The following is a 23,823-nucleotide window of genomic DNA, read 5'->3' as shown; positions in this document are numbered from 1 at the left end:
ACACCACCTTTTGTCTGTAACAGACAGGCAAAACAGTTCCTTCATCGAGCTTCAAGACCTCAGCAGCTGTTACTGAGAAACTGAAACTAAAAGTCCTGGTTCTTTGGAAGCTTGATCCCTCCCATTCAGGCTGCTTTTATTGTTGCAATGTGGGAAAAAAAACCCAAGGCTTCACAAGCTGTTTCCTTCATTGGAATCATGTAGATGGCTTGTTACCTCAGTCTTAAAACCTTTCTTCACAAATAGCCAGGACAGAATACAGCTCTTAAAGCTTTAGCATTGTCACACAGAACTAAGCTGTTCCACAATCAAAAGATCAGATCTAAGTTCAGTGGTCCTCCACATCTAGTCATGATTGGTGATGAACAATGAAACAACACACTGGAAGTGGAGGCTCCACAAATACCCTTAATGATGTGAGAGCCAAAAACTCAGTGCAGAGGATAAGATTATAGCATTCGCAGCAATCTAAAGCCAAAAGTGACAAGTGGATGTTCCATCTTGGCCTTCTCCAGTACTGCCCAGCAACATAATTGACCTAATTTGAGTCATTCCACCTGATATCGAGAAATGGTTGGAGGTACAGGATGCTGCGAAGGCTGTGGGCTTTGATAACATTCAGACAATACTGCTGAAGACTTGTGCTCCATAACTTGCTGCACTCATATCCAATTTGCTTCTGGTACAGCTACGACATTGGCATCTACCTAACAATTTGGAAAATTGTCCCAGTATATCCTACATACAAAATGCAGGGCAAATCTAACCTGGCCATTATACTCAAACAACCTACTTTCAGTCGTTAGTTACATTGAATGGAAGGGCCCATCAACAGTGCTATCAAGCAGCACCTGCTCAGCAATAACCTGCCCAGTGACACCTAGTTTGGGCTCCGCCAGTGCCACTCAGTTCCTGTCCTTATTACAGCCTTAGTTCAAACATGGATAAAAGAGCTGAATTCAGAGATGAGGTGAAAGTGACAACCCTTTACATCAGTGTTCTATTTGACTGATTGTTTTATCAAGGAGCCATAGCGAAACTGGAATGAATTGGAATTGGGGGAAAACTCTCCACTGGTTAGACCCATAGCTGGCATGCAGAAAGATGGTTGTAGTTGTTGGAGGTCAGTCATCTCTGCTCCAGGACGTCTCTGCAAGAATTCCTCAGGGTAATGTTTTTGGCTTAACCACCTTCAACTGCTTCATCATGAGGTCAGAAGTGGGGATGCTTGTCAGTGATTGCACCAATCCCAACCCCTTAGATGTTGATAATAAAATGTGAGGCTGGATGAACACAGCAGGCCAAGCAGCATCTCAGGAGCACAAAAGCTGACGTTTCGGGCCTAGACCCTTCATCAGAGAGGGGGATGGGGAGAGGGAATTGAATCAGTATCTAAATGCAACAAGACTTGAGCCATGCCTGGCTTGGGTTGACAAGTGGCAGGTAATATTTGTATCACTCAAGCACCAGGCAATGGATACCTCAATAATAGACAATTTTTTTTTAATCATTGGTCCTCAACATTCAAGACAGTACCATGACTGAAACGCCCACTATCAAATCCTGGTGATTACCATTGACTGGAAACTGAACTGGACTCGTCGTCAAGAGTGGCTCAGATGCTAGGGATCCTGCAGCGAATAATTCATCTTCTGACTCCCCTGAGCCTAAAAGACAAAAGGCAGGTGTATGATGGAATGGCTGCAACTCCAAAATTATCTGAAAGCTTGTCTAGGACAAAGCACCCATTTGATTGACACCACTTCAGCACACGTTCACTCCCTCCACCAGTTGCACTCATTATCAGTTGTGTGTATCATCCACGAGTTGCACTGCATAAGTCATCAAGGCACTTTCCAAACCCATGACCACTTCCATCTAGAAAGACAGCAGATATCCAGCAGACACCACTACTACATGCAAGTTCCCCTCCAAGCCACTCAGCATCCTGACTTGAAAATATTATCACTGTTCTTTTAGTGCCATTGTGTCAAAATCCTGGAATTCCCTTATGCCAATGTATATGGACCTACGGTACACTACAGTGGTTCAGGAATGCAACTCACCGCTAACTTCTGAAGGGAAACTAGGGAAGGCCAATAAATGCTGGCCCATCCAACAATGCCATTCCATTGCATCTGTGTACTTTTGGAATATTTTTCTGATACATGTATTGCTTTCTAATTGTTTCTTGATGTTTCCTTTATTGTCTTTTTTTATCATCCTCTGCTTTGCTGTCTGTGTATTTTGAGTCATTCTTTTCTCCTGTGTTAATTTTTACATTGTTTCTGTCTTCATTTATTATGTGTTATCACTGGCTAATTTGTTACCTTTTTATGAAATTTATTACACCATTGATCACAGTTTGAAATATTTCCTACATTCTGACCTAATTTATTTTGCTGGGGCGTATTTTGTTGGTAATCTTTTGCAATATATTTTCATTTGCCTCATTCTCATCCTTATTGATATTTACTTTTCTTCAATCAATTAATTTGGTCTTTGTCTTATATTGTGATTGATTGATATTGTTTCGATGCTGTTTTGCACTGACCTGTCTATGTGGTTTTGGTTTATATGCCAATACCTGATTTAGCCATGAACTTTCTTGCTGGAGTTTTTCACAATAGTTGAGTAATGAATCTGCTAAGTTGGTTATATACTCCATTCATGAACCTCTTTTGCTTGTTGGAGTTGTTATTGAACTGGCTAAAATATCGCATCTTTAACATTTAATGTTCTTTACTCATTGTCTATATCATTCCTGAAATTCCTGCTTCCACTGCATCCTCTCCATTATGGGTGGCCAGTGCTGCATTCCTAGCATTGTAACTGATCGTTCCTGATATTTGATTATAATTTGTAGAAACCCTATTTCAATGCTCTGTAAATTTTCAACTATTTTCATCCACTTCATCTATTATGGTTACGTACAATATAAGGATTAGGAGCAGGGGTAGTCCCCTTCGTCCCATGAGTCTGCTCTGCCATTCAGCAAAGTGATGGCCAATCTGATTACTCCACATTCCTATCTACTCCAGTTACTCTTCCTTTGTCTTAAAACATTCAAAAGACTTTTGAGGAAGTGAGTTCTAAAGACCCTCGAGCGTCTGTGATGGAATCCTGCCTCCATCCTAAGTAGTGAGCTCTTATTTTTAAACAGTGATCCTGTTCTTCTAGATCATCAGGCTACTTAAGTTTGGGGCAGTTCCCCAAAGGAGGGACTACAACATTGCTTTGAGAGGGCTGGGGCCTCTTCATGCCCTTTCTGAGTGAAGCATTCTTGTTGAAGGTGCTTCATTTCTAGTGTTACATAGAACACCCATCAGCCCACAATTTTGTGCCGAACATGACACCACATTAAATTAATCTCTTTCGCCTGCCATTGGTCTATATTCCTCCATTCTTTGCACATTCATGTGCTTATCTAAAAGTGCCTTAAACGATCCAATTGTATCTGCCTCCACCACCACCCCAACAGCGTGTTCGACACTTCCTACCACTTTGTGTAAAAAAAACTTCCCCTCACATCTCCTTTGAACTTTTTCCCTCTCGTCCTAAATACATGACCCCTACTTTTAGATATTTCAACTCTGTACAAAAGATTCTGACCATCAACCCTATCTATGCATTTAATAATTTTATAGACTGCTTTTAAGTTTCCGTCAGCCTCCGATGCGCCAGAGAAAACAACACAGGTTTTTCCAGCCTCTCCTTACGGCTAATGCTCTCTAATCCAGGCAGCATCCTGGTAAACCTCTTCTGCACTCTTTCTCCAAAGCCTCCACATTCTTCCTAAATGTGGTGACCAGAACTGAACACAGTAGTGTGGCCTAACCAAAATCTTATAAAACTGCAACATGACATCCTGACTCTTGTACATAATTCCCCGACTGATAAAGTAAGCATGCCATATGCCTTTTTACTACCCTATCTATTTGCGTGGCCACTTTCAGGGAGCTTTGAATTGAACCCCAAGATCTCACTTTACATCAATGCTGTTCAGGGTCCTGCCATTAACTGTATACTTTTTTCCTTAACAATTGATCTCCCAAAGCGCAGCACCTCAAACTTAACCTGGATTAAACTCCATCTGCCACTTTCTGCCCGTATTTGCAACTGGTCTATATCCTACTGTGTCCTTAGTATCCTTCTAACTATCCACAATTCCACTGATCTTTAGAGATAATGGGAACTGCAGATGCTGGAGAATCCGACATAACAAAGTTTGAGGCTGGATGAACACAGCAGGCCAAGCAGCATCTCAGGAGCATAAAGGCTGACGTTTCAGGCCTAGACACTTCTTCAGAGAGGGGGATGGGGTGAGGGTTCTGAAATAAATAGGGAGAGAGGGGGAGGCGGCCCAATCGATCTTCAGTCCGCCTCTCCCCTCACCCCCTATTTATTTCAGAACCCTCTCCCCATCCCCCCCTCTCTGACAAAGGATCTTGGCCCGAAATGTCAGCTTTTGTGCTCCTGAGATGCTGCTTGGCCTGCTGTGTGCATCCAGCCTCTCACTTTGTTATCCACTGATATTTATATTGTTTGCAAACTTACTAACCCACCATCTACACTTTCACCCAAGTCATTTAAAAGTATCACAAACAACAGAGGTCCTATTTTGGATTCCTACAGAACACCACTAATCACAAACTCCAGGCTGAAAACCACCCTTCCACCACTACCTTCTGCCTTCTCTGGGCAAGCCAAATCTGAAACCACGTGTCTAAGGCACTGTGGATCCCATGCATCTTAAACTTCTGGATGAGCCGATCATGAGAGACCTTATCGAAAGCCTTACTAAAATCCATGTAGACAACATCCACTGCTGTACTCTTATCGATCACCTTTGTCACCTGTTGTTTCTAGGGGTCCATTGCTTTGTATTTGCCACAGTTATAATATAGTATCTGGGTGTCAGTCAACGGAAGCAGACTCTGTTTTACGTGACACTTGAGGTTTCCAATCAGCCAGAGGGTACTTTAATCCTGGGTGAGTGCTTCAAGTTGTGTTCACTGTCAGTCAGTGGTGGGTTTTCCAGCTGCCAGGCAAAACATTGCTGGTCCCAGCTTTGTGGTCTGCAGCTTGGAGCTAAAATAATCCCATGCAAATCTCATTTTCACAAATAGGTTTTATTATGTAATAAGATTTGCTGAAGGCAAGCTAGGTTTGGGAAAGGCTGGGGGAAAGAGCAAGGTAGAAATAAACAGTGTAAGCATGGAAGAGTGAGTGTTCAGAGAGCGCACAGCTTCTTGCCACTTGTCTGAGTGACAGGCCAGTAACACTAGCTGCAGCACCTGTGCTGCATTCCATTCCCACAGCCACTGCACATACAACTTCCCAAGTAAATATTCTGTGCGCGTGCACACACACACACACACACACACACACACACACACACACACACACACACACACACACACACACACACACACACACACTCCTGTCTGTCTTTCTCTCTCTCATGCGCGCACACACATATTAACCCAACCCCAACACCCACTTCTCACTCCAGCCCTCTGCTCCTCCTACACTATCACCACCCTCTGTTTGGCCCTTTGCCAAGAACTGAAAGAGTCAGAGCAGCAGTAAGTCATTCAAGTCCCTCGAGCCTACACTGCCATTCAACTAGATCATGAGGTTATGAGCTCTGGTCCCCTTCTGTGTCTGCACGCCCTGTAATCCTTCATTCCATTTTTAGTGAAAAAAACTGTCTCGCCCAACTTCAGTGTTTGTTCAATGACTCAGCCTCCATTCCTCTCTGAGGCAGAGAATCCCTCAGTTTAATCTGCAGGTTTTAGATTTACTAGATGCTAATCCATAGATGTTATAATCAGGTGGTTCTTGAATCAGAACTGAAGTTTATTTCCGACAGTAATTATTTAGAAGGCTATAATATCATAGATATAGAGTCTTTGACTCTGTTTGGTTCTTACTAATATTCCTATACATCTCACACATGTGCACTGACTCTGTTATACATAGAGTGACTGAATTGGAGACAGGTACAGTAACAGCCTTTGACATCAAAGCTACATTTGACTCAGTGTGGCATCAAGAAGCCCTAGCAAGACCTGGAATAGGGGACAACTGCCTGCTGGTTGGGGTCATGTCAGGTACATAGGAAGAGGATTCAGCACCACTCCTCAGATATTGAAGCATTCCATGTCGGAATGCAGCAAAACCTGGAGAATATCCATGCTTGAGCTGAAAAGTGCCAAGTAACATTTTCTGTCATACAAATGCCAGGCTATGACTATCTCTAACAAGAATCTGGTGCTTGATGTTCAACAGCATTACCACACTGAATTTCCCACAATCAACATCCTGGGGATTTCCATTGACCAGAAATTGGACTATAAATACTGCAGCGTCAAGCACAGGTCAGGGGAATCCTGTAACAACTTGCCACCTGACTCCCCAAAGCCAGTTGACCATCTGCATAGTACAAGCCAGGAGTGTGATGGAATAGTCCCATTTGCCTAGATGGCTGTTCCTCCAAACCCACGAGTGTTGATGCCATACAGAACAAAGTAGCCCACTTGATTTGCACCACATCCAAAAATTTTCAGCCCCTCCACCACTGATGCTCAACAGTAGCAGTGTTGAGTATCTACAAGATGTGCCACAGAAATTCACCAAAGCTTCTTAGAAACGACTACTTCCATCTAGAAAAACAAGCGCAGTAGATATATGGTAACACCACTACCTGCAAGTTCCCCTCCAAGTCATCAACATTCTGACTTGGAAATATATTGCTGTTGCTTCACTGACACGGGTCAAAATGCTTTATCTCTCTCCCTATTGACATTGTATGTTTACCTATTTGCACGTGGACTGCAGTTGTTCAAGAAGGCAGCTCACCATTATCTTCTCAAGGTTAATTAGAGATAGTCTATAAATACTAGGCCAGCCAACAACGTTCCATATTCCACATCATTGATTGAATTAACAACAAAAACATCACATCTTTTGATGTTTTAAAGGTACAGGCCTTTCAAGTTTGGGATCTGTACTCGAAGACAACCATAAGAAATCTCTTAGAGGAAAGAACTCTGCTTAGCTCTGTCTCAAATGAGGAACCTAAGTTTTTAAACTGCGCCCCTGTTTCAAGACTCCCCCACATGGGGAAAGCTATCTCCTTGCCAAACCCCTCCACTCCGTACTGCTGGCTTCTCCAAACCCCCACTGCCCCCTTTAAAATCCCTGCATCTTCATCAGGTGGGCCTCCTTTGCTCTGGTTGTACTCACTGTTATGCCACTTTGGTGCTGATGACTTCCTACTGGGCACTGGTAGTAGGTGGGTCCCTGGCAGATTTTCCATACTTGAAGCCATGGCAGTGTGGGCGATTACAGCTGGTGCCTGGTGCTGGCCACTCCAAAAATACACCACACACACATGTGCGCGCAAACTGAGTTAATGGGGCAGAGGTGTGAAAATGTTTTGCGATGATGGAATTGAACAGAATGCAGTTGTGTTTTCTGTGTTCTTTAGATTTTTTTAAATTCATTTATTGCCAGAGGGCAGTTCAGAGTTAACCACTTTGCTTTGGGTCTGAAGTAACATGCAGGCCTGACCAGGTAGAGATGGCAGTTCTCTTCCCTAAAGGACATTAATGAACTAACAGTTCTAGAGTGTTCCTAACGCCATGTTCAGGCACCATCTCCTCAAGGAGTGCCAGCCATAGGGAGCAACTGCAGCAGTTTATCATTCTGCCAGGCCCTGCCTGCTTGCCCCTTACATTTGTGTGGGCCATTTGGCTGCACTCACGTTTTCTTAAAAAAAACTGCCAAGTGATCAGAACTGCAGGGAGCAGGAGATGTGGTTGGAACCTGCAACAGTGTTTCTACCTGGGGTACATCTCTCTCTGCCTCTGTACGTGGAGCAGCCTCTCATCTGGGAGCAAGAATTCTTCTCCCTTTGTGCACACTGATCATTCGTTGTCTTCCTGTTAGCTTGTTCCTCTCACTTTTTCTCTACAGCTACCCGCTGGCCTTTGTGGCTGCCAAACTGGCACTGGGTATCCCTCTGCCTGACATCAAGAATGCAGTGTCAGGGAAGACCACTGCCTGCTTTGAGCCAAGTTTGGATTATATTGTTACCAAGATTCCACGCTGGGATCTGGACCGTTTCCACGGAGCGTCGCGGGAGATTGGCAGCTCGATGAAGAGTGTTGGGGAGGTGAGTGGGCAGTGCCCTGTATCCACCTGTCAGCCGGTTCTGACCCACATGAACTTGATCTCATCCAATTTTCCTCTGAATTGTGTGTAAGGATTTCTCACCTTTCCAGGATTAAGGGGTTATTATTTGCTTTGTCATTGAGACTGGGTCACACAAGCAAGCCACACACATTGTATGTTCCTTACAAATCCTGCAAACAAAATCATTGTGATCATTTTATGATTCTAAGAAAGAAATTCCTCAGAATTTATGACTAATGGGATTGGAAACCTATGTACTGGATATTGGCAAAAGAACAATTGAAAAGTCCCCTTTGTCAGTTCACTGTCAACTCTGCAATTTAGGAATTTATTGTTCAGAAACACAAGTTGTAGAGCAAAGTTTTAAGCAGACCCAAGCAACTCTCAAAATTAGTGCTTTGGTACTTTAGTGCATTAGGAACTCAATAATGGAAGATCTGGATTGAAAGTTGGTGGAATTAAGGTATTTAGGATGTGATGCCAAACAGAGAGAGAGGTACTTTTTTTAATCACCACTTTATGATGCTTTATCACCACTTTATCCCTCAGCAAATATTTCTAGCTGCAGCGTTTCTTGGCTCACATGTTTATGGTTAAGAAATATATAATTCAGAAAATTCCACACTGGGGAGGTTACACTGAACGGGTAGTTAATGAATTTTGATTTCCTGTTCACCATCTGGTGAAATTCTGAAGCAGTTGTCTGGTTTCTAAGAGCAAGTGTGTTTTCAGTTCCAGGATCCCATCGTTGACGTTGAGAGGAATGACTCTATCTGTAATGTGTGCAGAAAGACCTGGCTTTTGAAGCTGGGCCCAGGTGTTGGGTCTGTACTCCTCTGAGTTGCTTGTTTGTGTTTCCCAGGTAATGGCTATCGGTCGCACGTTTGAAGAAAGTTTCCAGAAGGCTCTGAGAATGTGCCACCCTTCTGTCGAAGGCTTTGTGCCACGGCTCCCAATGAAGAAACTATGGTCTGAGGACTTTGATCTTCAGAAGGATCTGGCTGTTCCCTCAATTCACCGTATCTACTCCTTGGCAAAGGTAAGCCATTTCCTTTAAAACTTTTGGGTGCAGACTGTCAAATCTTATAGAAGCAGCATAGAATCCCTACAGTGTTAGGACAGGCCATTTGGCCCAACAGGTCACACCAACGCTCCGAAGACCCATCCTGCTATATTTACCATGACTAACCTGCCTAGCCTGCACGTCCCCGAACACAATGGGCAATTTAGCATGGGAAATCCATCTAACTTGCACATCTTTGGACTGTGGGAGGAAACTGGAACACCCAGAGGAAACCCATGCAGACACAGGGAGAATGTGCAAGCTCCACACAGACAGTCACCCAAGAGTGGAATCGAACCTCATCTAATGAAGGCAAACATCCCATTTACCTTCTTCACCATCCTGCCTATCTGTGCTGACAGGGACCTATGGATTCATACACTAAGGTCTCTTTGTTCTTTGAATGTCCAGTCACTAAGGAATATTAATGTGGATATCATTCCCCTAATTAGACCTCCCAAAATTCATCACCTCAGGCTTACTAGGTTTGAATTCTATCAGCCATTGCTCTGTCCAATTTACCAGCTGATCTAAATATGATTGTAGCCTGAGACAGTTCTCCTTACTATCAGTAACACCACTAATTTTCACGTCATCTACAGACTTACTAACTGTACCATCTACACTCATATCCAGGCCATTGATGTACCCAACAAGCAGCAAGGATCCCAGCACTGATCCCTGTGGTACACTGCTTGTCACAGTCTTCTGATCACAAAAACAACTCTCGGCTATCACCCTTGGTCTGATATTTACAGGCCAATTTGGATTCAGTTTGCCAAATTACTTTGTATCCTTTAGGCTGTTATCTTTTGGACAACCCTTCTATGTGGAACCTTGTCAAAGGCCTTAAGTAAAAGTCCACGTAAACCACATCAACTACACAACCATCATCAATATATTCAGTCACCTTTTTTAAAAAAAAGGCAATTAAATTTATGAGAGAATTGCCCTTTAATAAATATGTGCTGACTATGGCTGATCAATCCTTTTTTTCAGACATTTTTCCAATAATTTCTGTACCACTAACTTCAACTAACTAGTCTGTAATTACCTGGCCTATCTCTGCTACGTTTCATGACCAAAGAAACTATATTAACTATAATCCAGTTATCTTTCACCTATAATCCAGTTGCCCTTCACCTGTCGCCAGCAAAGTATTAAATATATCTGCCAGAGTCCCGGCAGTCAGTATCCTGGCCTTTCACTCATTGACTGGGATACATAGAACGTAGAACAATACAGCGCAGAACAGGCCCTTCGACCCTCGATGTCGCGCCGATCTGTGAACTAATCTAAGCCCCTCCCCCTACACTATCCCATCATTATCCATATGCTAATCCAAGGACTGTTTAAATGCCCCTAATGTGGCTGAGTTAACTACATTGGCAGGCAGGGCGTTCCATGTCCTTACCACTCTCTGAGTAAAGAACCTGCCTCTGACATCTGTCTTAAATCTAATACCCCTCAATTTGTAGCTATGCCCCCTTGTACAAGCTGAAGTCATCATCCTCGGAAAAAGACTCTCACTGTCCACCCTATCTAATCCTCTGATCATCTTGTATGTTTCTATTAAATCCCCTCTTAGCCTCCTTCTCTCCAATGAGAACAGACCCAAGTCCCTCAGCCTTTCTTCATAAGGCCTTCGCTCCAGACCAGGCAACATCCTGGTAAATCTCCTCTGTACCTTTGCCAATGCTTCCACATCCTTCCTGTAATGGGGCGACCAGAAGTGCACGCAATATTCCAAATGAAGCCGCACTAGCGTTTTGTACAATTGCATCATGTCATCACGGCTCCGGAACTCAATCCTTCTACCAATAAAACCTAAAACACCGAAAGCCTTCTTAACAGCACTATCAACCTGGGTGGCAACTTTCAGGGATCTATGTACATGGACACCAAGATCCCTCTGCACATCTACACTACCAAGAATCGTTCCATTGACCCGGTATTCTGCCTTCCTATTATTCCTCCCAAAGTGAATCACCTCACATTTATCCGTATTAAACTCCATTTGCCATCTTTCAGCCCAATTCTGCAGTTTATCCAAGTCTCCCTGCGACATTCTTCCACACTGTCTACCACTCCACCGACTTTAGTGTCATCTGCAAACTTACTAACCCATCCATCAATGCCTGCGTCCAAGTCATTTATAAAAATGACAAACGGCAGTGGCCCCAAAACAGATCCTTGAGGCACACCACTAGTGACCTGACTCCAGGCTGAATATTTTCCATCAACCACCACTCGTTGCCTTCTTACAGAAAGTCAGTTTCTAATCCAAACTGCTAAATCTCCCTCAATCCTATGCTCTGTATTTTCTCCAATAGCCTACCATGTGGAACCTTATCAAAGGCTTTACTGAAGTCCATGTACACCACGTCAACTGCCCTACCTTTATCCACATGCTTGGTCACTTTCTCAAAAGACTCAATGAGGTTTGTGAGACACGACGTGTCCTTGATGAATCTGTGCTGACTATCTCCAATCAAATTGTTGCTTGCTAGATGATTATAAACCCTGTCTCTTATAATCCTTTCCAAAACTTTTCCTACAACAGACGTAAGGCTCACAGGTCTATAATTACCTGGGTCATCCCTACTGTCCTTCTTGAACAAGGGCACAACATTTGCAATCCTCCAGCCCTCTGGTACTAAACCTGTAGACAATGAGGACTCAAAGATCAAGGCCAAAGGCTCTGCCACCTCTTCCCAGACAATCCTTGGAAAAATCCCATCCGGCCCAGGAGATTTATCTACCTTCACACCTTCTAGAATTGATAACACCTCCTCCTTACTAACTTAAGTCATTTCAATTCTAGTAGCCCGTGACTCGGTCATCTCCTTTACAATATTCTCCTGTTCCTCAGTGAAAACAGATGAGAAATAATCATTTAGCACCTCTCCAATCTTCACAGGGCCCACACACAACTTCCCACTTCTGTCTTTGACTGGCCCTATTCCTACGCTAGTCATCCTCTTATTCCTCACATACCTATAGAAAGCTTTAGGGTTCTCCTTTATTCTACCTGCCAGTGTCTACTTATGTCCCCTCCTTGCTCTTCTTAACTCTCTCTTTAAATCCTTCTTAGCTAATCTGTAACTCTCCATCGCCTCATCTGAACCGTCCCTTCTCATCGTCACATAAGCCTCCCTCTTCTGCTTAACAATTTCTTTAGCAAACCATCTCATCCGACCACTGGAAATTTGTGCACCTTGATGCCCAATGTAACATCTAATATGCATTTTGGAAGGTCAAGCAAAGGTGGAAATTATGTAGTGAGTGGCAGTAACCTTAGGAGTATTGATATGCTGAGGGATCTGGATGTGCTGGTCCACAGATCACTGAAGGTGGAGCACAGATAGATAATATAGTGAAAAAGGCTTTATGGCATGCTTACTTTCATTGGAAGGAGCATTTAGTGTAAGGATAGGCAAGTTATGCTGCAGCTTTACAGAACTGCAGTTAGGCCACACTTGGAATATTGTGTGCGGTTATGGTCACCACAGTACTAGATGTGGAGAGGGTACAGTAAAGGTTTACCAGGATGTTGCCTGGTATGAGGGATTTTAGCTATGTAGACAGGTGGCTGGGTTTGTTTTCACTGAAAGGCAGGTGGTTGAGGGGCGATCTATTAGAAGTTTATTAGATTGTGATGACATGGAAAGGGTGGAAAGTATGAGGCTTTTTCCCAGGGTGAAGGGGTCAATTACCAGGGTACACAGGTTCAAGGTGTGGGGGTCAAGTTCAAAAGAGATATGTGAGGCAAGATTTTCACACAAAGGGTGGTGAATGATTTGATTGCGCTACCAGAGGAGGCGGTGGAAGCAGACACAAAAACAGCATTCAAGAAGCACCTGGATGAATACATAAAAAGGAAAGGAACAGAGGGATAAGGGTCCTGTAAGTGAAAACAGTTTTAGTATGGAATGGCAAAATGTGTCTGCGCAGGCTTGGAGGGCCAAATGGTCTGCTCCTGTGCTGTAATGTTTTTTGTTCTAATATCTCCTCCTTATTAATCGTAACATGTTCTGGGACATTACAATCCCAAATGAAATCCCTGACTGCAAAGACTTTCTCATAGAACATAGAACATAGAACATAGAACAGTACAGCACAGAACAGGCCCTTCAGCCCACAATGTTGTGCCGACCACTGATCCTCATGTATGCACCCTCAAATTTCTGTGACCATATACATGTCCAGCAGTCTCTTAAATGACCCCAATGACCTTGCTTCCACAACTGCTGCTGGCAACGCATTCCATGCTCTCACAACTCTCTGCGTAAAGAACCTGCCTCTGACATCCCCTCTATACTTTCCTCCAACCAGCTTAAAACTATGACCCCTCGTGCTAGCCATTTCTGCCCTGGGAAATAGTCTCTGGCTATCAACTCTATCCATGCCTCTCATTATCTTGTATACCTCAATTAGGTCCCCTCTCCTCCTCCTTTTCTCCAATGAAAAGAGACCGAGCTCAGTCAACCTCTCTTCATTAGATAAGCCCTCCAGTCCAGGCAGCATCCTGGTAAACCTCCTCTGAACCCTCTCCAAAGCATCCACATCTTTCCTATAATAGGGCGCCCAGAACTGGACGCAGTATTCCAAGTGCGGTCTAACCAAAGCTTTATAGAGCTGCAACAAGATCTCACGACTCTTAAACTCAATCCCCCTGTTAATGAAAGCCAAAACACCATATGCTTTCTTAACAACCCTGTCCACTTGGGTGGCCATTTTAAGGGATCTATGTATCTGCACACCAAGATCCCTCTGTTCCTCCACGCTGCCAAGAATCCTATCCTTAATCCTGTACTCAGCTTTCAAATTCGACCTTCCAAAATGCATCACCTCGCATTTATCCAGGTTGAACTCCATCTGCCACCTCTCAGCCCATCTCTGCATCCTGTCAATGTCCCGCTGCAGCCTACAACAGCCCTCTACACTGTCAACGACACCTCCGACCTTTGTGTCGTCTGCAAACTTGCTGACCCATCCTTCAATCCCCTCGTCCAAGTCATTAATAAAAATTACAAACAGTAGAGGCCCAAGGACAGAGCCCTGTGGAACTCCACTCACCACTGACTTCCAGGCAGAATATTTTCCTTCTACAACCACTCGCTGTCTTCTGTTGGCCAGCCAATTCTGTATCCAAGCAGCTAAGTTCCCCTGTATCCCATTCCTCCTGACCTTCTGAATGAGCCTACCATGGGGAACCTTATCAAATGCCTTACTGAAGTCCATATACACCACATCCACAGCTCGACCCTCATCAACTTTTCTAGTCACATCCTCAAAAAACTCGATAAGGTTTGTAAGGCATGACCTACCCCTCACAAAGCCGTGTTGACTGTATTTGATCAAGCCATGCTCTTCCAGATGGTCATAAATCTTATCCCTCAGAATCCTTTCTAACACCTTGCAGACGACAGACGTGAGACTTACCGGTCTATAATTGCCGGGGATTTCCCTATTTCCTTTCTTGAAGAGAGGAATTACATTTGCCTCTCTCCAGTCCTCAGGTACGACTCCAGTGGAGAGCGAGGATGCAAAGATCTTCGCAAGTGGCGAAGCAATTGCATTTCTCGCTTCCCAAAGCAGCCGAGGACAAATCTGATCCGGGCCTGGCGACTTGTCAATCTTAATGTTTGACAAAATTTTCAGCACATCAGCTTCGTCTATCTCTATCCATTCCAGCATGCACACCTGCTCTTCAAAGGTTTCATTCACTACAAAGTTCGTTTCTTTCGTAAAGACAGAAGCAAAAAACTCATTTAGGGCATCCCCTACCTTCTCAGGCTCCACACACAAGTTCCCTATGCTATCCCTGATCGGCCCTACTCTTTCTTTGACCATTCTGTTATTCCTCACGTAAGTGTAAAATGCCTTTGTGTTTTCCCGGATTCCTTTTGCCAAGCCTTTCTCGTGCCCCCTCCTGGCTCTCCTCAGACCATTTTTGAGCTCCTTCCTTGCCTGCATGTAATCCTCTCTAGCTGAACTTGACCCTAGCTTCCTCCACCTTATGTAAGCTACCTTCTTCCTTTTCACTAGAAGCTCCACCGCTCTCGTCATCCAAGGTTCCCTAATCTTACCCCTTCTTGCCTGTCTCAGTGGGACATATTTACTCATCACTCCCAACAACTGTTCCTTAAACCGTCTCCACATGTCGATAGTTCCCTTACCATGGAACAACTGCTCCCAGTCCATGCTTCCTAACTCATGTCTATGAATATAGACGAGGAGTCTTCATCGAATCATAGAATCATAGAATCCTCAGTGTGTGGAAACAGGCCCTTTGGCCCAACAAGTCCACACCGACACTTGGAGCATCTCACCCAGACCCATCCCCCTATCACCTACGTAATCTACACCTCCCTGAATAGTACGGGCAATTTAGCATAGCCAATCCACCTAGCTTGCAGATCCTTGCGCTGCACCATTCATTTAAGACCTCATCCATGGCCACTGACACCCATACACAGGTTGGTCGTTTGGCCTGTAATAGGTCCCTCTCTTTCCCTCTTACTCATAGAGTCATAGTGATGTACACAATGGAAACAGATCTTTTGATCCAACTCATCCATACCGACCAGACGGCCTAAATTAATCTAGTCCCATTTGTCAGCATTTGGTCCCGTATCCCCCGAAACTCTTCCCATTCATGTGACTATCCAGATGCCATTTAAATGTTGTAATTTTACCAGCCTTCGCCTTTTTCCACTGGTAGCTTAACCCAAATGTGCACCACAGTCTGTGTGAAACAAATTGCCCTTTTGGTCCCTGTTAAATCTTTCCCCTTTCACTTTAAACCTATGCAGTCTAGTTTTGAACTTCCCTGCCCTGGGGAAAAGACCTTGGCTATTCATCCTATCCTTGCCCCTCATGATTTTATAAACCTCTATAAGGACACTCCTCACCCTTGACCCTCCAGGGAAATTAGACCCAGCCAATTTCAGCGTCTCCCTATAGCTCAACCCTCCAACCTTGCCAAAATCCTCTCAAGGTTTTTCTGAAAACTTTCAATTTCACAACGGAGTAGCAGGGACACCAGAATTGCGTGCAGTGTTCCAAAAGTGGCCTAACCAATGTCCTGTACGGCTGTAATGTGACCTCCCAACTCTTATGCTCAATGTACTGACCAACAAAATCAAGCATACCCAACCACTTCTTCACGATCCTGTCCACCTGTGACTCCACTTCACGGAACTATGAACCTGCACTTTAAGGTCTCTTTGTTCAGCAACACTCCCCAGAGCGCTAACAATAATTATGAGCCCTGCCTGGTTTGCTTTAACGAAATGCATCACCTCCCATTTACCTAAATTAAACTTCATCTCTTCTCCTTGGCCCACTGACCCATCTGATCAAGGTCCTATTGTACTCTGAGATAACCTTCTTTGCTGTCCACTACACAACCAATTTTGGTGTCATCTGCACACTGAGTAACCATAGCATCCTATATTCACCTCCAAATCATTTATATAAATGACAAAAAGCAGTGGACCCAGCACCAATCCTTGTGTCACACAGCTTTTTGCTGCCTCCAGTCTGAAAAAGCCACCGCAATGACCCTCTGCCCTCCTACCTTTGAGACTAGCCATCCAAATGGCTAGTTCTCCTGTATTTCATGTGATCTCACTTTGCTAATTAGTCTACCATGTGGAACGTTGTCAAGCACCTTACTGAAGCCCATATAGATCACATCCACCTCTCTGCCTTTAATAATCCTTTTGTTACTTCTTCAAAAAAACTCAAGCAAGTGAGCCATATCAACAATGCCTAATGAGTCCTTGCCTTTCCAGTACTTGTAAATCCTGTCCCTCAGGATCTCCTCCAACAACTTGACTGATGTCAGGCTCGCCAGTCTAATGGTCCCCTGTCTTTCCTTACCACCTTTCTTAAATAGTGCCACCATGTTAGTCAATCTCCAGTCTTCTGGCAGCTCACCTGTGACTATCGATGATTCAAATATCTCAGCAACAGCTCAGCAATCACTTCTCTAGCTTCTCACAGTGTTCTTTTAATATGGTTATAAAAAGCCTTGAAGTTTTCCTTGATTCCATTTGCCAAAGAAATTCCTTGGCCCCCCCTTTGCTTTCCTAATTTCTTTTATAAGCAACTGCACACACTAATTTTGAAGGGCCTCCCCTGTTTTTAATGTGCTGTACCTGACATATGCTTCCATTCCTTTCTCCTTCTTTATCAAACTCATGATAACCACTGACATCCAATACTTACTGACCTTGCCCTTCACTCTTACAGAAACAGGCTGGCCCTGAATTCTCACTATGCCACATTTAAAAGATTCCCACTTTCCAAATGTAGACTTAGCTGCAAGAAGCCTCATTCGATTCCTTTGGGATAGAGTTGGTTTGTGAAGTATTTTCTGTGTGGATCTTCCAGGAGTTTCTCACTAGCTGTTGCTGATGTTCCTTCTCCTGCAGGCCTTACACAGCGGGATCTCAGTGGATGAAATTTATGACCTGACTGCTATTGACAAATGGTTCTTGTACAGACTCCAGCAAATAGTGATGCTGGAGAAAGAATTAACCAAGCACAACAGGTAATTGTCCGTAATGATTGAAACGTGCAGCTGTGTGCACTGAGCTAGTGGAAAGAACCCTTCCAGAAGGGCCAAGAGAGCGATGATGAGAAAACCCATGTGAAAAATTTAAGCATTGCTTCACAACCATTCTGAAAGCTATTTGGGAACCTTCCAAAGGCCTTAGGATCCTGCTTACTTACCTGTGAATTTCAGGTAAAACATGGGTACTCTTGTGATCTTTCTCTGTGCACCCCAGTTTCTGTGTTCATCCATCACTGGCTTTACTTGTTCTCTCCCACAAATTAGCAGCTTTGCCCTTGCATCCCACTTGTTATAAGCCACTCTCTGGTAAGTAATTTCATTGAGAACAAAAGACCGAATGGGAAGGTGTACCATCTGCAGCTTACTGAGGAAGTTAAGGTTGGAGCATGTCTAAGAAAAGGCCATAAGCAGCATAGAAGCAGAATTAGGCCATTTGACCCATTGAGTCTGCTCCACCATTCAAACATGGCTAAAAGGTTAAATAAAAACCAAAAGAACTGTGGATGCTATAAATCAGGAACAAAACAAATTTGCTGGAGAAGCTCAGCAGGTTTGGCAGCATCTGTGAAGGAGGCCTGAGGAAGGGTCACTGGACCCGAACTGTTTTTTTCTTCACAGATGCTGCCAGATGTGCTAAGCTTCTCCAGCAACTTTGTTTTTGTTATGGTTAAAATGCTTCTCCTCATAACCCTTGATTCCCTTATCAATCAAGAACCTATCTATGTCTGTCTTAAATGCTCTCATGACTTGGCTTCCACAGCCTTATGCAGCAATGAGTTCCACAGATTCGCCACTCTCTAAAGGAAATTCATCCTGATCTCCGTTCTAAAGGGCCATTCTTCAAGGCTGAGGTCTCAGGTCCTAGTCTCTCCTACTATTGGAAACATCTTCTGCATGCCCACTCTATTTAGCCCGCTCAGTATTCTCTACGTTTCAATTAGATATCCCCCTCCACCCCTGTCATCTTACTAAACTCCGTTGATTGAGGCCCTGAGTCCTCAACTACTCTTATGAAAGCTCTTCATCTGCAGGATCACTCTTGTAGACATCTCTGGATGCCATCCAACACTAGAAAATTCTTCCTTAGATTCGGGGTCCGAAACTGATCACAGTATTCCAGATGTGATCTGTCCAGAGCCTAATACAGCCTCGGTCGTACATTTCTGCTCTTCTATTCTAGCCCTCTCGAAATAATGCCAACATTGCATTTCCTTCCTAACTGCCAACTGAACCTGCACTTTAACATCCAGACAACCCTGAACTAGGACTCCCAAATACCTCTGAGCTTCAGATTTCTGAAGCCTTTCCCCTTTTTGAGTTTACGCCTGTATTCTTCCTGCAAAAGTCACACTTTCCCACATTTTACTCCATGTGCCACTTCTTTGCCCACTCACCTAGCCAAGTTCTTCTGCCAGCTTCCTCAACACTACTTGTCTCTCCACCACTCTGTGTTATCAGGAAACGTTGCAACAATGCCTTCAGTTCCTTCATGCAGATTGTTAATGCATAATGTGAGTAGTTGTGGTCACAACGTGGACTCCTGACACACACCACTAATTGCCAACTGCCAACCTGAAAAAGACCCCTTATCCCTCTGCTTTCTGCCAGTCAGTAATTGTCTAACTATGCCAGAACCTTGCCCCTAACACCATGGCTCTTATTTAGCAGCTTGTCAAAGGCCTTCTGAAAATCAAAATCCATTGACTATCCCCTGTCTAACTTGCCGTACAGGTGTTAAATGCTATAAAGATTAGTGGTAGGCCACAAGATCAGAACATGTCAAAAAAGTGTAGGGAATTGAATGACAGAGAAAACTAGCATGAAGGATGCAGGACCACAAAGGTTGAGGTTGGAAAGGACATTGGTGAGGCCTCTTGTAGAGTACTGTGTCCAGTTCTAGTTGCCCTGTAATAGGAAGGATGTTATCAAGCTGGAGACGATTCAGAAAATATTTACCAGGATGTTGCCAGGAATGGAAGGCTTGACTTATCGGTAGATGGTGGATAGTCTGGGACATTTTTCACTGGAGCGTGGAAGTTGAGGCGGTGGAAGGTTTTTAAAATTGTGAGGATTATAGATGATTATAGGTAGGGAGGATATGGTCAGGACCTCCCTGTCACAGGAGTGTGCTGGCAGACGGCAAGCTGGATTGAAGTGTGTCTACTTTTTAATGCCAGGAGTATCCAGAATAAGGTAGGTGAGCTTGCAGCTTGGATAGGTACCTGGGACGTCGATGTTGTGACCATTTCGGAGACATGGATGGAGCAGGGTCAGGAATGGATGTTGCAGGTTCCAGAGTTTAGATCTTCCATTAAGGTCAGGGAAGGTGGTAAAAGAGGGGGAGGTGTGGCTTTGTTGGTCAAGGACAGTGTAACGGTGGCTGAAAGAACTTGTGATGAGGTCACGTCTACTGAGGTGGTATGGGCTGAGGTTGCCGAGGAAGGTTTATCGACTGAGTCAGTATGGGTGGAAGTTAGGAACAGCAAGGGAGCAGTCACCTCACTGAGGGTTTTCTACAGACCCCCAAATAGCAGTAGGGAGATGGAAGAACTCATAGGCCGGCAGATTGTTGAAAAGTGCAAACGTAGCAGGGTTGTTGTTATGGGTGACTTCAACTTTCCCAATGTTGATTGGAACGTCCTTAGTGCAGATGGTTTGGATGGAGCCGTTTTTGTCAGGTGTGTTCAGGAGGGTTTCCTGACTCAGTATGAGGACAGGCCGACGAGGGGGGAGGCCATTTTGGATTTGGTGCTCGGCAATGAGCCAGGACAGGTGTCAGATCTCGTGGTGGGAGAGCACTTTAGCGACAGTGACCACAACAGCCTCACATTTACCATAGCCATGGAAAGGGAAAGGAGCAGTTACCAGGGGAAGATATTTAACTGGGGAAAAAGAAACTATGACACTATCAGGCAGGAGTTGGGAAGTACAGATTGGGAGCAATTGTCCCACAGAAAGGACACAGCAGACATGTGGAGGCTGTTTAAGGAGCAGTTTTTGTGAGTCATGCATAAATTTGTTCCTCAGACAGGTAAGAAGGGGTAAGATTAAGGAGCCTTGGATGACAGGAACAGAGGTGCTTCTCGTCAAAAAGAAAAAGGCAGCTTACGTAAGGTGGAGGAAGCAAGGGTCTAGTACAGCTTTAAGGGATTACAGGCTTGCTCGGAAGGAGCTCAAAAGTGGACTGAGGAGGGCCAGGAGGGGGCACAAGAAAGGCTTGGCAGGAAGGATTAGGGAGAACCCGAAGGCATTTTACTCATATGTGAGCAATAAGAGTATGATCAGGGAGAAGGTAGGGCCGATCAGGGATAGCGTAGGAACTTGTGCGTGGAGTCTGAGCAGATAGGGGAAGCCCTAAATGAGTTTTTTTGCTTCGGTTTTCACGAAGGAAAGGGACCTTGTTGTGAATGAGAACTTTGATGAGCAGGAAAACAGGCTTGGACAGATCAAGATTGAGGAAGTTGATGTGCTGGAAATTTTGGCAAACATTAAGATTGATAAATCCCCAGGGCCAGACCAGATGTATCCTGGGTTGCTCCGGGAAGCGAGAAAAGAGGTTGCTAAGCCTCTGGCGAAGATCTTTGCTTCCTCACTCTCCACGGGAGTCGTACCGGAAGATTGGAGGGAGGCAAATGTTATTCCTCTTTTCAAGAAATGGAATAGGGAAATCCCTGGAAATTACAGACCAGTCAGTCTTACGTCTGTGGTCAGCAAGGTTTTGGAAAGAATTCTGATGGATAGGATTTATGACTATTTGGAAAAGCATAGTGTGATTAAAGGGAGTCAGCATGGCTTTGTGAGGGGCAGGTCATGCCTTATAAATCTTATTGAGTTCTTTGAGGAAGCCACGAGACAGGTTGCCAAGGGTCGAGCAGTGGATGTGGTGTACATGGACTTCAGCAAGGCATTTGATGAGGTTCCCCATGGCAGGCTCATTCATTAAAGTCAGGAGGTATGGGATACAGGGTGATTTGGGTGTCTGGATTCAGAATTGGTTGACTGACAGGAGGCAGAGAGTGATTGTATTCTGCCTGGAGGTCAGTGCTGAGTAGTGTCCCGCAGGGCTCTGTTCTTGGGCCTCTGCTCTTTGTAGTTTTTATAAATGACTTGGATGAGGAGGTTGAGGGGTGGCTTAGTATGTTTGCTGATGACTCTAAGGTTGGAGATGCCGTTGATAGTATCGAGGGCTATTGCAGGCTTCAGCGAGACATTGACAGACTGCGGAGCTGGGCTGAGAAATGGCAGATGGAGTTCAACCTGGATAAATGCGAAGTGATGCATTTTGGAAGGTCGAACTTAAATGCTGAATGTAGGATTAAAGGCAAGATTCTCGGCAGTGTGGAGGAACAGCGGGATCTTGGTGTTCAAGTGCATAGCTCTCTCAAAGTTGCCACCCAAGTGGATAAGGTTGTTAAGAAAGCATATGGTGTTTTGGCTTTCATTGACAGGGGCATCGAGTTTAAGAGCTGCGAGGTTTTGCTGCAGCTCTACAAAACCCTGGTGAGACCACACTTGGAATATTGTGTCCAGTTCTGGTCGCCCTATTATAGGAAAGATGTGGAGGCCTTGGAGAGGGTGCAAAGGAGGTTTACCAGGATGCTGCCTGGACTGGAGGGCTTGTCTTATGAGGAGAGGTTGACTGAGCTTGGATTTTTCTCTCTGGAGAGAAGGAGGAAGAGAGGTGACCTGATCAAGGTGTACAAGGTAATGAGAGGCATGGATAGAGTCAGTAGCCAGAGACTTTTCCCCAGGGCAGGATTGACTGCCACGAGGGGTCATGGTTTTAAGGTGTTAGGAGGAAGGTATAGAGGAGACGTCAGAGGGAGGTTCTTCACCCAGAGAGTTGTGAGCGCATGGAATAGTTTGCCAGTGGTCGTCGTGGAAGCAGAGTCATTAGTGACATTTAAGCGACTGCTGGACATGCACATGGACAGCAGTGAATTGAGGGGAATGTAGGTTAGGTTATTTTATTTTTGGATTAGGATTATTCCACGGCACAACATCGTGGGCCGAAGGACCTGTACTGTGCTGTACTTTTCTACGTTCTATGTTCTAAGTTCTATAAGGCGAATGGCAGTTGTCTTTTCTCTATGGTGGGGGATTTCAAGACTAGGAGGTGTATTTTTAAGGTGTGAGGATAAAGATATAAAATAGGCATGAAGGGCAATTCCTTACACAGAGTTACACAGTTCTTGTGTGGAATGAACTTCCGGAGGAAGTGGTGGATGTGGGTAGGGTTAGTGTTTAAAAGACACTTGGATAAATCCATGAATAAAAAAAGTTTGGAGAGATATATGCAAGATGCAGTCAGATGGGACTAGTTTAGTTTGGGATTATGGTCAGCATGGACTGGTTGGCCAAGGAGCCTATTTCTGTGCAGTATAACTCTATGACTCTGATTCATTAAGAAGTGATGATAAGAAACAGGAAATGGCAGAGAAATTGTACAAGTCATTTGTATCCATCTACACTGTGGAACCAGATAAAAAGTAAGGCACGCAGCAAGGCAGTTTCGCTCATTGTGAGCTAATAATCATAATAACGATCATCATAGGAGACATGGAGCATCCCAAGAAGAATACGAAAATAAGAAGCAGGAAGAAGAGAAGAAATTTAAACAAAAGTTTGAATAGAGACAAGTTAATCAGAATGCTGTGCACCCTTTGGGCCTCAAAAGAAATGGCTGCAGAAATTTTCACTTCTCTGAGGCTAGTGAATCTGTGGAATTCTGTACCACAGAGGACTGTTGACGCAGAGTCATTACGTGTGTTCAAGGCTGAGACAGACAGAGATTTAATCAGTAAGAGGATTAAAGGCTATAGGGAAAGGCAGGATAGTGGAATAAGGATTATCAGATCAGCTAACAGTGGAGCAAGCTCAATGTCCAAATAGCCTACTTTTGCCCCTACATCTTATGGTTTGTGATGGGGTTGGTTGTTATCTCCCAAATTTCCTTTTATCCAGGAATGGT

The 23,823-nt window shown here is 44.3% G+C and overlaps 1 protein-coding gene across 2 annotated transcripts in view; it reads left to right on the top strand.

The window, feature by feature from the left end:
• Positions 1–23,823, top strand: part of cps1 (carbamoyl-phosphate synthase 1, mitochondrial) — a 217,527-nt gene that overhangs the window by 126,874 nt on the left and 66,830 nt on the right. For both annotated transcript variants that reach the window (XM_048534767.2, XM_048534769.2), the window contains exons 19-21: positions 7,984–8,182; positions 9,065–9,241; positions 17,710–17,828. In XM_048534767.2, the coding sequence (XP_048390724.1) occupies positions 7,984–8,182; positions 9,065–9,241; positions 17,710–17,828 (495 nt within the window). The remainder of the gene's footprint in view (positions 1–7,983; positions 8,183–9,064; positions 9,242–17,709; positions 17,829–23,823) is intronic.

This window comes from Stegostoma tigrinum, chromosome 7 (genome assembly GCF_030684315.1).
Source record: "Stegostoma tigrinum isolate sSteTig4 chromosome 7, sSteTig4.hap1, whole genome shotgun sequence".
Lineage (NCBI taxonomy): Eukaryota > Metazoa > Chordata > Chondrichthyes > Orectolobiformes > Stegostomatidae > Stegostoma > Stegostoma tigrinum.
The sequence above is the reverse complement of the archived record's forward strand: the minus strand, read 5'-3'. Positions and strand labels throughout refer to the sequence as shown.